The sequence below is a fragment of the Lagopus leucura genome, unplaced genomic scaffold (assembly GCF_019238085.1).
Source record: "Lagopus leucura isolate 7727_CA_CO unplaced genomic scaffold, USGS_WTPT01 198-0_obj-0_obj, whole genome shotgun sequence".
Classification (NCBI taxonomy): domain Eukaryota; kingdom Metazoa; phylum Chordata; class Aves; order Galliformes; family Phasianidae; genus Lagopus; species Lagopus leucura.
Genome location: NW_024969560.1, coordinates 1 through 14,610, shown reverse-complemented (window position 1 = coordinate 14,610; position 14,610 = coordinate 1). Strand labels below are relative to the sequence as shown.

The 14,610-nt window shown below is 43.1% G+C and overlaps 1 protein-coding gene across 1 annotated transcript; it reads right to left on the bottom strand.

The window, feature by feature from the left end:
• Nucleotides 1-511: 511 nt before the first annotated feature.
• LOC122194209 (maternal embryonic leucine zipper kinase-like) lies at nucleotides 512-14,606 on the bottom strand (the record flags this gene model as incomplete). Its single annotated transcript, XM_042895132.1, is given in 9 exon segments — nucleotides 512-745; nucleotides 4,452-4,576; nucleotides 5,865-7,275; nucleotides 8,789-8,891; nucleotides 10,011-10,103; nucleotides 11,164-11,241; nucleotides 13,265-13,408; nucleotides 13,953-14,069; nucleotides 14,526-14,606. Coding segments are annotated over 7 exon segments (654 nt in total), but the record flags the coding sequence as incomplete, so codon positions are not given.
• Between the last annotated feature and the right edge of the window lie 4 nt (nucleotides 14,607-14,610).

Here is a 14,610-nt window from a genome sequence, read left to right as displayed (position 1 = left end):
AGGTGATCAATCAGAGGTTCAGGCCGTGACTCAGCAGTTCCCATACAATTGTCAAGTGCCATTTTTCTATCTGTTCATCTAAATTCCACATTTAGGATTACTCCTCACCAGCTTATCTAAACATAGCTATGAATTATCACTTTTTCAGCTGCAAAATTTGAATTGCTTCACTGTGGGTTTTCTTGTCCAATACAGAGAGACTGAATTTCTGTCCGTACCTTTAAAGCTCTGTCCACCTCTTGCCTAACTCCAAAATCTTATTAACTGTGCCTTATCACTTCCCATTTTGTTTTAAAATCCTCACTGACTCCTTCGCTTGTTTCCTTACTCGCTGTTTCAGTGCAAACCGAACACTGAAGTTAAGGTTCTCATCAAATGAACCATGGCTTTCAGGTGGAAGGCATCACAATTTATGCTCAACATACTTCTTTGCTCAATCTGTATCTCCCTTTGGTCAAGGTCCACTAGGTACTTAAATATGTAATAAGCATTATACACACTGAGAAGCAGATTTCTGGATTAAGAATTGTATTTTTTCTGTCAGAAACCAGCACTGGATCTTCAGACACCTGCTTTGTTCTGTGAGCATTTAGAACAAACTCTTCTAGTGGAGATTCTTCAAACAATGCAGTTCCATCAGCAAATCCCATGGATCCAAACGCATGTGGCACATGGCTGCAACCTGGCACATCTTCAGATGTCACAGCCTTTTCAGACTGAAAAGAAGTGTTCAGTTGAGATTCTTCTGCAGGATTAAAAGGAAGATTTCATCAGCAAAAAATGACACCAGTAAAATCTAAATATGATTGCTTTGCAAGTTCCTAACTATGGCTAACAGCTCATGGAAGTCCACATGCCAACAGCCCCAATGTTACATCATGCTCTTAATATTGTAATTGTGGATTTGACATTCATATCAAGAGCAGAAGGGAAATTATTCTTAAAGCTCGAGTCATCTTTTACAACCTGTGTCAACAAGAGCAGCATCTCAGAGCCTTCCATTTGGAGACTTGGACCACAAGCTCTTTTCAACAAAAGTCAAACAACAGCCTGGAAAGAACTGAAGAAAAGAATGCCGTGAGGTCTGAAAGTGGCTCACAGAAAGGTAAACAAGTCATATCCAAAACATAGGATTGTGCCATCTGCAGCACTGCTTGAAGCAGTGTTTGGAAGCCTATGAGGAAGCCCAGGCAAAAGGTCCTTACTGAATCATGGAATTCAGTATTTCAGTCAAGATTGCTAACCTTCACATCTCCCACCACACATGACTGCGGTATCAAAACATCTTTTGTTCCTAACAGCTCATTATGATTTCAGGAACATCCTTCCCATGGACTTATTTCATACCACGTTGCCAATCCTGCATACAGCTACCTTATCAGTCCTGAGATAGAAAGGAGGCGTTTTTGGAAGCTATGTTCTGCTGACAGATAAGTGTCTCCTGACCTGTGTTCATAGATGTCACAACGATCACGTGTCTCATTGCTAGTGAAAGCAGGAACAGCAGATCTAGGGAAGCTCTATGATGACTTACTAAAAAGCCCTTTCCAGAGGGCTGCTAGCTATGGGCAATCTCTATTCTGTAACTGAAATCACGTTCCATTACAATATGAATGCCTGAGCAGGACATCGTGACTATTGTGTTTCAGAAGAAATGTAGGCCATAATGATTTTTTTGGAGTTTCCTTACACATAAAACTGTTTCCAATAAGGTGGTGTTACTCATGCTCTCGTGCCATCAAATTCACAGAATCACAGACTGGGTTGGCAGGGACTTTGCAGCTCATCTGGTCCTACGTTCTTGCCCAAGCAGGGTCACCTAAAGCTGGCTGCCCCAAACTATTTCTGTCAGCTTTTGAAAATCTCCAAGGAGGGAAACTCCACAACATTTCTGGCCGATGTGTGGCAGTGCTTGGTCACCCACACACAGAATTTTTTCCTGGTGTTTAGACAGAATCTCTTGCAGTCCAGTTTCTGCCCATGTCCTGCCACTGGGCACCAATGAAAAGAGCCTGGCTGCACCTTCTTTGCATCCTCAGTCCAGGTATTCACTCACAATAAGATCTTCCTGAGCCATCTCTTCCCCGGGCTGAACAATGCCAGGTTATGTGAAAGGTTACATTCTCTCACTTTCTTGTCTTCACATGAGACCAGTTCTAATTAGAGGCATTTGCTGTTCAGGTGTTTTGGCAGGTTGAGCATGTATTCAGATGCCTTATCTTCAGGCAGGCAGGTGAAGTTTGTTCTGATTACTGTGGAAGGACTGATAGGCTGCTGTGTTACGTGATTTTCATCATCGTATGTGAGGGCATAATGCATTTTTTCAATAGCAGCACTAACCAGACCTACCTGGCACCCATTTCACAAGTGGAGACAGAGCAACTTCACTGTTGCTGAACCCAGAAAGACTAATGATCTGGGTGTGAAAGGCTAACTCACTGTGATCACAGAAATCACATTATTATTAGCTACGAGATATGGTTTAGTAGCTTGTGGTACTAATAGGAATGGGAGGGTGGTTGCACTAGATGATCTTGCAGGTCGTTTCCAACCTTGCAATTCTGTGATTCTGTGACCAGCAGTTCAAGGGAGGTGATGCTGCCCCTCTGCTCTGCTCTCACTGACACACCATCTGCAGTACTGCGCCCAGTTCTGCAGCCCTCAGCACAAGGACACGGAGTTGTTCAGCAGGTCCAGAGGAGGGCCACAAAGATGATCAGAGGGCTGAAACACCTCACCTGTAGGGAAAGGCTGAGAGAGCTGGAGCTCATCAGTGTGGAGAAGAGAAGGCTCCAAGCAGACCTTGTAGTGGCCTCCCAGTACCAGAAGGGCCCTACAGGAAAACTGGGGAGCGACTTTTTATGAGGCCAGGTAGTGACAGGACAAGGGGAAATGGCTTAAACTGGAAAAGGGTAGATTTAGACTACATATTAGGAAGAAACTTTTTACAGTGGGGATGGTGAGACACTGCAACAGGTTGTCCAGCAAGGTTGTGAATGCCTCCTCCTTCCAAGCATTCAAAGCCAGGCTGGATAGGACTTCTGAACAACCTGATCTAGGGGGAGGTATTCCCTGCCTATAGATACTAGATAATCTTAAAGGTCCCTTCCAATCCATACCATTCTATGATTCTACTCTATGATTCTATATTCATAAGGCTATTCTTGTTCTCTAATTTGTTGTGCTACTTGAATAGAATAATCTTGCACAGAACTTGCTTAGAAGATGCAATTAAATCTGCTGAAGCCCTGAGGAAACAGACTGCTGGACTTTCACCCAGCTGCAAGTAAAGAAAGCCACAGAGCTTACTCTAACTGCAAGATAAGGAAGTAAGAAAGACTGAATTGAGACTCTGCAAGCATTGGCAGATCTCACAGTCCTGAAGATTGGAGAAAACAATCCACCAAGAGACAATGAAAGGAACCAATCCAGAGCAGGAAGATCTCCAACCTCAACAGTACTATCGGTCTTCACGGCCGACGGGGAACATGCAGCAAAAGGGCATTTCTCTGTGCAAGGTCCTTCTTCAAGAGCAATCACCTCGAGTTTTTTGCGTAACTTCAACTCTGTACGGCTTTGATTTTTTTTGGTGGGGAATCAACCACCAGCCTAAGAAGCCTGTATCAGCAGCTGACCACACTAACAGTAAATAAATGTTTCCTATTGTCTGGTCTGAACTTCCCCTGATGCAGCTCTGGGCCATTCCTGATCGTCCTGTCATCGGTTCCCAGGTAAACACAGCACCTTCCTCTGCTCTCCCCTCTTCAGGGAGCTGCAGAGAGCAAAGAGGTCATCTCCTGGCCTTTTCTTCCAGTCCTGTTAGCAGCTTTGTTCCCCTCCTCCTGGCTGCCAGGGCACACCACTGGCTCTGGTTAAACTTGCTGTCCCCACCACCTCTAGACCCTGTCCTAGTACTGCTCTCCAGACACTTGTCTCCTCATCTCTATGTTTGTTCTTATTCCATTGCTGGTACAGTGTCTGGCATTTTCCTCTGCCGATTGCCTAACGCTCTGATCTATCTAGATTCTTCTGCAAGGTCTCCCATCCCTCCAGGGAGCCTCCAGCACTTCCCAGTTAAATATCATCAGCTGCAGAGGATGCACGCCTCTCCTTCGTCCAAGTCAATGGGAGCCCCATTCACTGTGACTCTTTGAGCTCTGCCACTGAGCCACTCAGTATAGCCTGTACCTGTCCATCTCACATTTGGATGGCTTGTCTGGAAGGATGCCACGAGGGACAGGATCAAAGGCCTCCCTGAAATCTAGAAAGATCACATCCTCTGCTTTCATACACAAAGTGAGTGGCCTTATCATAGAACAAGATTTGACGACCAAGACTGGCTGCACGCATCTCTCTTACAGATGTTGAGGCCACCAGGCTGTTTACCCAGGCAGAGCTTCGGCACACAGAAGCGTTTTTACCAGAATGTTGTGCTGAACTCTGACACTTACCCCTGGCTTGCTGGCTGTGTTGTACTGCACGTCGTTTGTGATGGAATCCTTAAGTGGATGCGCTTGCCACGAACCTTCCTGGATTGAAGCAAGAGATAGGTTGTGACATCTGGTCACAATTCCACCTGAAAACAAGAGTATTTGGATCTCTTCAGAGAAGCTGTCAGTACAAACAAAGCTTAGCGTTCTAAACGTTTCTGCATGTCTGGAATATTTTCCCCTTGATGTGCAACCTTCACACCTGATCACATCAGGCTAGTTTCAGACCTTAGCTGCTCACACAACAAGTTTAAGATAAAGAAGCAGACTGCTCTTGTGTTTGCTTGAGAGCAGGACAATTGCTGAAAGAGAAAAGTAAAGCTGGTGCCAGAATGGCTCTACTGGAGTGAATGGCAAAGCTCCTGTTAATGCACTTTGCACAGTATTGCAGCTGGATTCCCATTTTTGGGGGTCATGTTTCAGCCCAGCTCCAAGGAGCATCAACATTCAACTTGATTTTCAGCAGCTTTTTGACTACTATGAGAACCATGGGTAAATTGCTTGATAGACTCACAGTGCAGTACAATCAGCTTGAATTACTCATAAGGCATTAGAAGTCCTCTGATAAAGGACTGTGAAAATATCACAGACTAACATGGAAGAACTTCTTCCCCTTGTAGCTAGATTGTTCTCATTATTTTCTGTACCTGAAAAAAAGTAGACGTGTCTCTCCTAGGTAAAACTTACATTTTATATCTATTCCTACTAAAGTTATATGGAAATCTTAACAATCCTTCCAAATTCTACCACTTTCTATTTAACAGAAAGACAATTCAATTTCAAGAAACAATTTTCAGATTCAGGTTAAAGCCAGAGTACTCATCGTGGTTTAAATCTCTTCTGCAGCTTGGAATGTTATTAGTGACATTGATGCAATGTCTCTACAAGCACTCAGTTTAGCTTTTCTCATTCATTTTCAAAAGTTACTGGAATGGATTCATTTCTTTAAGAGTTTGTGAGCTGTAATTCCCAAAACTTGTTTGGTTCTCTGAGCGAGGAGTTGATATTTTCCACTTCTTAATGAAACATTTCAGAGCAGTGAGTTCAGCCAGCACCTGACACCTGCTGTGCATCCATAAGTTTCTGTTTTGAGCCTATCTGGACTTCCAGAGATTCATCAGGATTTTAACATGGTAGAAAATAACAGAAAGGCTTAGGAAACAAAACTAAAGGAGAAAAATAGAATAAATGTGAACTTCAGAAATGTAGTTATTAGCTACAGATAGACTGTGGAGTTCGGCAGGGGTACCTTAGCTCTGAAAGGTATGAAAGATTTCATGTTTGAGAAGAAGCAAGCATTAGAGTCTGTTAATACAGAAAGGTTATTTACTGCAGTAGTGAGCTTAAATACAACGAGTTACATACATTTATTACCTCTGATATTAATGCTGATATACTCTCTCTGCTCTGGTTGTGAAACACAGCAAGTTCTGTTGCACAGTCTTCATCAAGGTGCCCCAGCTGCAAGAACAAGACCTGTACTGAAGAAACAGCTTCCAAGTCATCTCACAGAGCCAATATCACCATGATAGTCTTCTGATATGCAGCAATCAAGTCAACAGTTAGCCACCACTTCAGATTTTCTATTTTAAATAGTTAGCATCAGGGCTAAATACTGCAAGGAGTAAACAGAGTCACCAAACTTCAGCAACTGGTCCCTCTGTGGCAACAGGTTCTGCATTCAAGTACAAAAGCCTGTCAGCAGATGAGATTTTCACTAGAGCACAAGTTACACCTCTATCCCCTCTTAATTATTCAGTTGCACGGCACACACAGCACAGTGGTGTACGATCAGCACAGCTGTTCTTCAGAGAAACAGTGGCACCCAGAGGCCAGCAGCAGCCATTGGCTGCAAATACACAGCAACTTCAGTATCCACAGCAGGAATCTCCCTCACACCCCCAATTCCCACCCCCACCCCAACCCCGCTACCCCAACCTCTCACACAGGTCAGACAACTGAGAGATAAGGAGCACAAGCACAGTTCCAGAGAATCATAGAATGGCTTGAGTTGGAAGGGACCTTAAAGACCATCAAGCTCCAAGCTGCAAAGCTGCAACTCACCAGATCAAACTGCCCAGGCCTCATCCAACCCGGCCCTGAATACCACCAGGATGAGATCCCTACCTCCTGTTTGATCCACCACACCTCTCAGCACGGGGCTGCCTGCAAACTTTCTGAAGGTGCAGAAGAACTGGAGACAGTTATTCTTTTCCTAACAACTTCAAGGTGCCTGGAAGCACAAATAGAGACCAGCAGTATTTATTCCCTTCACCAGAAGGAAGGTCAAACACCTGAGCTGTGAAGAACAGTTACAGCACCTACGGTTACAGTAAATGTTCCACCAGCATGTTGTATGTGAGACTGCGTAGATACAGCCCAAAGGCACACTCAGTACATCCAGCTTCCTTTGAGAAACAGCTTTTGTGTACAGATCACTTTTAATTACACAGCACAATTAAGAACATCCAAACGCAAGCTGCTTGAAGACTGTGTAATTATTAAAACTGCAATCATTTCTATAACCATTAACTAGTACTACGTTACTATTGGAGAATTTTCAGCACAAGGCAATGCTAACCTTTTCTTCAAGGACATCAGGCATGCAGCAGTTTAACTTGTTTAAACACTGCATATTTTCTAAGCGCTCCATCAATGTTTTGAGCTGATGCAACAGCATTTTGTACATCACTCTGAATAGAAGCAGCTCTTTTACCTGCAGCAGTTGGTCAAGTAGCAGCGTGCTGCTAGGGGAAAGCCATTTTGGAACAGTGTCTTTTCCTCTCTGCAATAAAAAAGTTATTTTCTTCACTAAAATAAGAGAGGATTGAGAATGAACCTTCAACAACTAGCTCAAAAGGAACTACTAAATTATTTGGATGATATTGACATCTCTTTTCTTTCAAAGCGTAGGAACAGAGATTACAAACTCTGCTTTAAGAACAGCTTGAATAAATTTAATGGTAAAAATTCACACGTGCTTGGCTGAGGGCAATGCTGGAAGGGAAACTGCTGACAAGAGCTACAAAATGCCCAACAGCACACCAGAAATACTTTGTTCTAACAACAGTTATGGCACATAGTCAATTTCCTCAAGTATTTCCCAAATGAAGTGATGTGGAGCATTACAGGGAAAAGAACACTGAACACAATGATCCTGACTGGATTCAAGCAGTAGACTTAAACCAATTCTGAGTTTTAGATTCCAGGATATCTCAGGATCTGTAACGTGTGACAGTCAATTACACAACAATGCCTCGGTGTCTGCATTTCAAGCACTTTTCAGATCACAGCCACATACAATTAAAACAAATTCAGTGCAGAAATAGCAAGCCAGTACCTTAATACTTGTGAGAGTATCCATTTTTTACTGCATTCTGACTCAGTTCTGAAACTTGCTCATCCCAGTTCACTTAAACAAGTTCCACCAGTTCAAGCACTGCAGCCCTCAGCTCCTGTGTGCATCAGACAGATAGAAGTAAATGGTGCAGAAACAATCTTGGACAGCTTTAAGAGCTCCATTCTGCTTACAAGCTCTCAGTCCAAAACTATCCACAATTTTAAGGAAATGTACACCTGAAGCAGTTGGATCATTTTCCATTTGCCACGTTCTGCAAATTGGAGTAGTGATTAGCACAAAGGATTTTCTGCAGTCCTGCAGAAATGGACAACGTCCTGATTACAAAGGGACAAAGGCTCAGTGCACAGCACAGTTCACACCAGCCTGAAAAGCCGTGTCACTTGATTCACACGCTCAGCTTGTTGTGTGCTCTGAAAGGAAACAGAACAAACTGCTGAATTCAAAGGCAATCAGTGGGGTCCTACATTTCCTCCTGGTTCTGGAAGAGGAAATTCTGAATATCTGAATAATATAAAATTCTAATTATCTGAATAGATGCAGAACTTTGCTCTTCCTAAACATGAGAAGAGCTGGCATTCAATAACATTCATTTCTGGTAAATCAAACAATGCATTTACATTTTTACTACAGGTAGTACAGGGAGCAGCCAGTTGAAGAACCAGACACAGAAATTAGCCCATTGGCAAGGAAATACTTCTCCTCAAACTCTGCATGCTATCATATTATATAATCAGGCTACAGCGCCACATAGGCCAACACAAGCGTAGAACCAGATCCACAAAATACTGGTAGACAAAGCAGCAAAAAAGGGGACAATATTCAGCAGACAGGCCTTTCCACACACAGCACAGCTCAGCATGTTCTGCCATCAGAAAAGCAAGGCCTCTTGTCATGCTCAGCTATTTCCCTTCTCAGTGTATTCTAGCACCATCGATACCTCCTGTTGTCCTCCTGTAGAGTGCCATCACACTGCCATCATCAAAAGGAAGAAACCCACACAGCACAGCGTACCGCAGTGCACCCATGCTCCAAAAATCTGCCTAAAAAATAAAAGGACAAGTTTACAAACCTGAAGCACCTAAAATGCCTTACTGACAGATTGTATTGTCTGCCCTTGGCAAAGGCCACATGCAGCCTATGAAAAGCTGGCTCTTTCCCTCAGGAAAAAAGCCTTATGGCTCCAGAGAAAGCATATGACCCTAATTCAACTGCTCTTCCGCTCAACTTAAAGCACTACTAAAACCAGTATCTTCATCTTAGCTCATCACCCTTCTGCAGTACCTTATACCTACAAGGATTTCACTGGCAAAAATGAAATCAAACCCATCACAAAGGATTTGGCACAGTTACGTGCTACTGGCTACAACGAGAGCTGTCAGCAGTCAGCTGTGAGGCTCTGCTGCTGTTCTCTTTATGTACAGGCACAACAAGGCTCTACACCTCACAGTGCAATTCTCACTTTGACTGTAAAGAAAAGGAGGCTTGAAAAGCAGTCTGGGGAAAACAAAGAAAGCAAGAATTAGAAGCCATCAACAGCGGTGCAATGGTACCCGAAAGAATTGCTCCAACTTTAACAGCAGAGCAATTCAACAAGCATGAGGGCATTTCAAACCAGACCAGTTGGGACAGATGAACAACTGCAAGTAGTGGGTTCCAAAATTCTAGACATGAAATCAAAGCTGGAAAAACTCTTCACGTTTTCATCTCTCAATTTTTAGTACATTGTGCATTACAGTGGAAGCAAGTCTTCACACACAACTTGGAAGCTAAAGACAAGTCTAACAAAACATGTAAGATCCTGAGACCGCACAAAAGTTTGACCAATGATGGACAATTAGCAGAGCAAATCGCTCTTTCAAAAACTTACTAATAGAAGGAGATCTCTGAAGTTGCTGTTTTATAGAGCCCCAAAGTAGGAAACAATTGGTGGAGACAGATGAGGATCAGCCAGAGACAAACCAGCCAGCTGTGTGAACTGCGGCCCATTGCACTTTTCAGTCTGTGGCCATTGACAGCTTCTGAGAGCCACTGAGCAACGCAACCCAGCAGAATTCAGGAGGGAAACCAAGTGAGTGTATCTGAGCTGCACTGCCTTTAAACGCTCTCTGGGGAGGGAAAGAGGGGAGAGGTGCAAAACAAACCAACTCTGGTCTGCATACCTCTGAGCCAATATAGGCTTTGCCCTGGATTAGCTCTGGTGCTGCACATGCTGGGCTTCCACAGCATGTGTTCAGGTGGTCATCAAGGCCTCCCTGGAATAACACAGAAAACAGAAGAGTTTGCTTTAACAGAGTTCATGCTTTCTGTAAGGACACTTCAGAAGCCTCAGAGGCTTCTTCCCCTGGGCATACTTTCATTCATTATATATTTGGTTTTCATTCAATAGTGACCTCACTAAGCAAATATTGTCTAAGACCATGAGCATTGTACAACTATGCAGATCCCAAGCTGCTCACTTATCTGATGTATCCTTGGCATGATGCATTATTTTCCTTAGCTGATCATCTACTAAGATGAACTGCCTGTGCAAACACCAAACTGAGAAAGAAGTCATGCAAGAGCTGTTGTGTTTGAGGCTCACTGGTCATTTAGAACAATTTAATGCAATCACTTTACAAACTTGACAAAGAACAACTGATAGAATACTTCCTTATTCAGAGTATCCTATTACTCTACTTGGGTTTTGTTGTAAACAGGTCAGAGCAAGATGACATTATACCACTGGGACAACAGCCTGTTGGTCTTGGTTACTTGCGAGAGGCTCTAAATTTGGCCAGGAAAAGCGATTTGAGGATAAGTAATTCTCTTTGAATCAGGAAGGCACTCTTCCCATTGAATTCTTTCTTACCAGCACCCATCTGGCATGTTAAGTAAAGGCTCCTAGAAAGCAGTTTTAAGATCAAGAAACAATTCAGTTCAAGCATAAACAACCACAGGATCTGTTTGTCACCTGCAAAACTCATTTGGTTTTATCCATGATCTCAATCTACACACAGTTCCTTTGAAGAGATAATGGCATGCCAGCCCAGTGCTCCTATGACAGGCCCTTGCATAAGACAGGTGATACACGTACAAGATTATCTACAGCTTACACTATGAAAATAGGAAGTCTGGGTAGAGAAAAGAATCTGAGTGTGCTTCTGAGCAATCTGTTCACTCTCACACAGCTAAGGCCCTTCCAAGCAAGATGCAACTGCATGTCAACCACAGAGACAGCTTGAATTTAGGGTGTTTGGGCAAGTCCCTGTTGCATACTGTAGAAAAACATGCATTACTTGGGGGCACATTACATTTGATTTCAGATACTCTTACCTTTGGCTTTGCACAGAGTCCAAAGTCTGTCAGCTTCAAATTATGAGGAACATGTTTCTCAACAATCAACAGATCTTCCTGGTGAATGAAAAAGCAGTCAGGAATTATTTTCTCCTGAACACTCAGGGAAACATATTTCCTCTTCTGTTATTTCTTGTTGTGGTCAGTGGTTAGCAGTCTACTAAAAGCCCTCTCTCTTTCTCTTAGAGATTTTCAGTGACTGCTAACAAGTTCCCGTATCCCAGGTGGGAAATACTGGTTTGTATCTGTTAGAAAAGGCCCGGGGACTAGGAGGACAAGTGGTGAAAGACCACAAGATGAATGCAAGCCAGCAGTGTGTGCTGACAGGAAAAAAAAGCACAGCAGGACAATTAGCTGCATTAAAAAGCAGCACAACCAGACCAGGACAAGTCACCCCTGCTTCACACTCATTGGACCACATTTACAATACTGTATTTAGTTTTTGGCTAGGAAAGATAACAACCCGAAGCAAGTTTTGTGGATGGCCTCCAGTCAGTGCAGGGAGCTGAAGCTCCCACTCTGTGAAGAGAAACTGGGGAGAAAGAGGTTTGTTCAGAGTGCAGACGAACCTCATGGCAACTTCTAAACGCCCACAAGGGAGGGATGAAGACAGACTGAGAATCAGTACAGCAGGTCATGGTGGGACAGTGACAGAAAACAGTCGTTCATTGAAACAGCAGACTGGATAGAAGGAAACAAAACTGCTCAAGCATTGAACAGATTGCCCACAGAGAGCATGCAGCCTCATCCTTGGGAGAGGTTGAGCATGAAAACGAAAAAGCTCTGAGAAACTTGGTGTCAGGATTCTCGCAGCAGCAGGTTCAGGCACAAATCTCTAGAAGTCACCTCCATTCCAAGTTACTGTCTGAGCCTGTGAATCCATCAGCTTTTCAGCTGGAAGCCAGTTCCTTCCAAAAAGTACAGGCAATGCTTTATTTTTCAGAGCGGAAAGATTCTTTAGATACGAGGATTTCATGAGATGCCTAGGAAAATGCTTGTGCTGTAATGATTTGCTTTACTCAGCGATATCAGCAACTTAAGAAATGCAAAGTTCTAACCTACTTGTGTAGAAAGACTCAAACCTTCCAGTATCTAACCCGTGCTTAAAGCCTTCAGTGACAGAAAACCCACTGGATGGAGCCAGAGGCATGCATCTCATCCCATACTCTGCACAGCCACTGTTTGTTTGAAGGATCACTCTTCCTTGAGGCACAAAACTGGAGCAGTCTACATAACAGACTGACACCACAAGGGCTCTCTCTAGATACAAACTGCAACAAAGGGCGTAAGGAAGGTGTGAAAACAACATTCATACCAGATCTGTGTCTCTGCTCCACTCCCATTAGGGCCTTGATGTTTTACTCCCCTTTCAGAGGAAGGTACTTCTTCAAGATAACAAAATCCAGCTCAGCTGCAGAACATAGTATCAAATGGTAATAATTATCTAACATTTTCTGTAATGGAAGAGTTCTAAGCACAAGATAAAGAAGGGTGTCTGAGTTTCAGCTTGGATGGAATTGTTTTCTTCAGTGTCTGATATGATACTCCAGTTTTGCTCTAGATTGCACACTGACATCTGTAGTTACTGCTAGGCAGTGTTGCACAGAGCCAAAGTCATTCTCAGCTGAGAGCCCAAGGAAGTGAGAGGGAACAGAATTAGGATAGCTGACTTAAACTGGCCAAAGGGATATCCCATACCATATGACATGGTGTGGAAGGGTTCTGAAGGTAGAAGTTCATGTAAATCTCTTCTACTCCTAGGAGCCTAATTGGACATTGATTGGTAGGTGGTGAGCAATTGCTTTTGCATTCATCATAACTGTTATCCTTTTCCTTTCCTCTATCTCAGTAGATAATTTTATCTCAACCCATGAGTTCTACTTTGTGTTGTTTTCTCCCCCCTTCCATTATCTCCTGCAATTCACTGGAAAGCAGTGGATTGAGTGAAGCACTGTGTGATGCTCAGGCACCTGCCAGGTTAAATAAACCACAACCACAAAGGAACAACTTTCTCTCCCAATGGAAAAATAAAAACACGTTCATTATTATTTATGAAAGACTGAATACAGTTCAAACTTACTGGTTTGAGGTCTCTGTGGGCACGACCCTGACTGGGAACATAAGCGACTGCTGAAACAGTCTGTTGAAAAAAGACTCGAGCTTCCTCTTCTGAAAGGTGGTCCTTAGAAACAATATAATCAAACAGCTTCCCTCCAGGACAATGCTTTAACGAGAAAGGTAAAGTTATCTGACAACGTGTTTAGAATGCATCAGAGAAAAATAAGCAGCAGTGAGAGCACAGCAAGCACAGGACACCATTCCCCGTGCTCAGTCAGAGCAGTACAGAGTGCTCCAGTTATGCCATGGGCCAGCACTGTGGCACACCACACAAGCTACACAGTCTGACCCTTGCCTCCAATCTGGTAACTGAGGCACTGCACTCAATGTCATGGGTGGCATAAATCACTCAGGAGATGGCAACAACGTGGGGGCTCTGGTGTCCTGCAGACCTTGCTGATGCTACTTTAAAAACTGAGTGTGAGTTAGGAATTAAAACCAGTTCCCTTACTGTGAATGCTGATTAGTGTCTTTTACAGAAAGACAGAATACAGAACATTGTGTTCTTAATTTTAAAACCAATCAATCTTGAACCCATTCACCATTGAGATATTTAAGAACCATTTCATTTCAGTTTTATTTCTATATTATTGCCTACTGCTAAAGATACAAACAGTAGCCTTAAGCGTGGCACAAACACTATTTCTTACCTCCAAGACCATGAATATTTTCTTTGATGTCTCTGTTACATGATGCAATTGGCAAACATCTTGATGACTTCAGTTCTTCATGGCACCAATTGCTGTTCCAACACGAGGCAAGTCATCCTTAAGAGACCATAAAAGCAAGCTATGAAATTGCTGATTAATTTGGCACACCAGGTACCGCATCTGACTACTGTGTAACATAAGATGTCAAAGCCTGTATGTGACAGTACACAATTCAGCATCAACTCAGCAAAGGCTGACGTTACTCCCACAGGAATTCTAAAACACAGATCAGCGAAAGCTGAAAGGTAAAATATCCAGTATTTTCATTAGCACTTTGTTAAAGTTGCTGCAATAATGTTGAACTTCCTCCATTTTACAGCCAGAGAGTATTGCCCTCTGAACAACAAGGAACAAGATTTGTGGTGTTCTGCTCATCTTTTTCCTATCCTACAGCATCCTTCACAAGGCAATGGCACTAGTAGGCTGCATTTCTATATACCACCTCCCTGTGTTCTTGTGAACTCCACAACTCCAACAGAAGGTGTTATCATATATAAAGATCTTTCGGCTTACCCCTAAAGCAACTTGGTCCATGATTTTTGTTGCAACTTCTTCACCAGTAAGAAGATGCCGTCTGAGTTTCACCTCTGTGAAACCA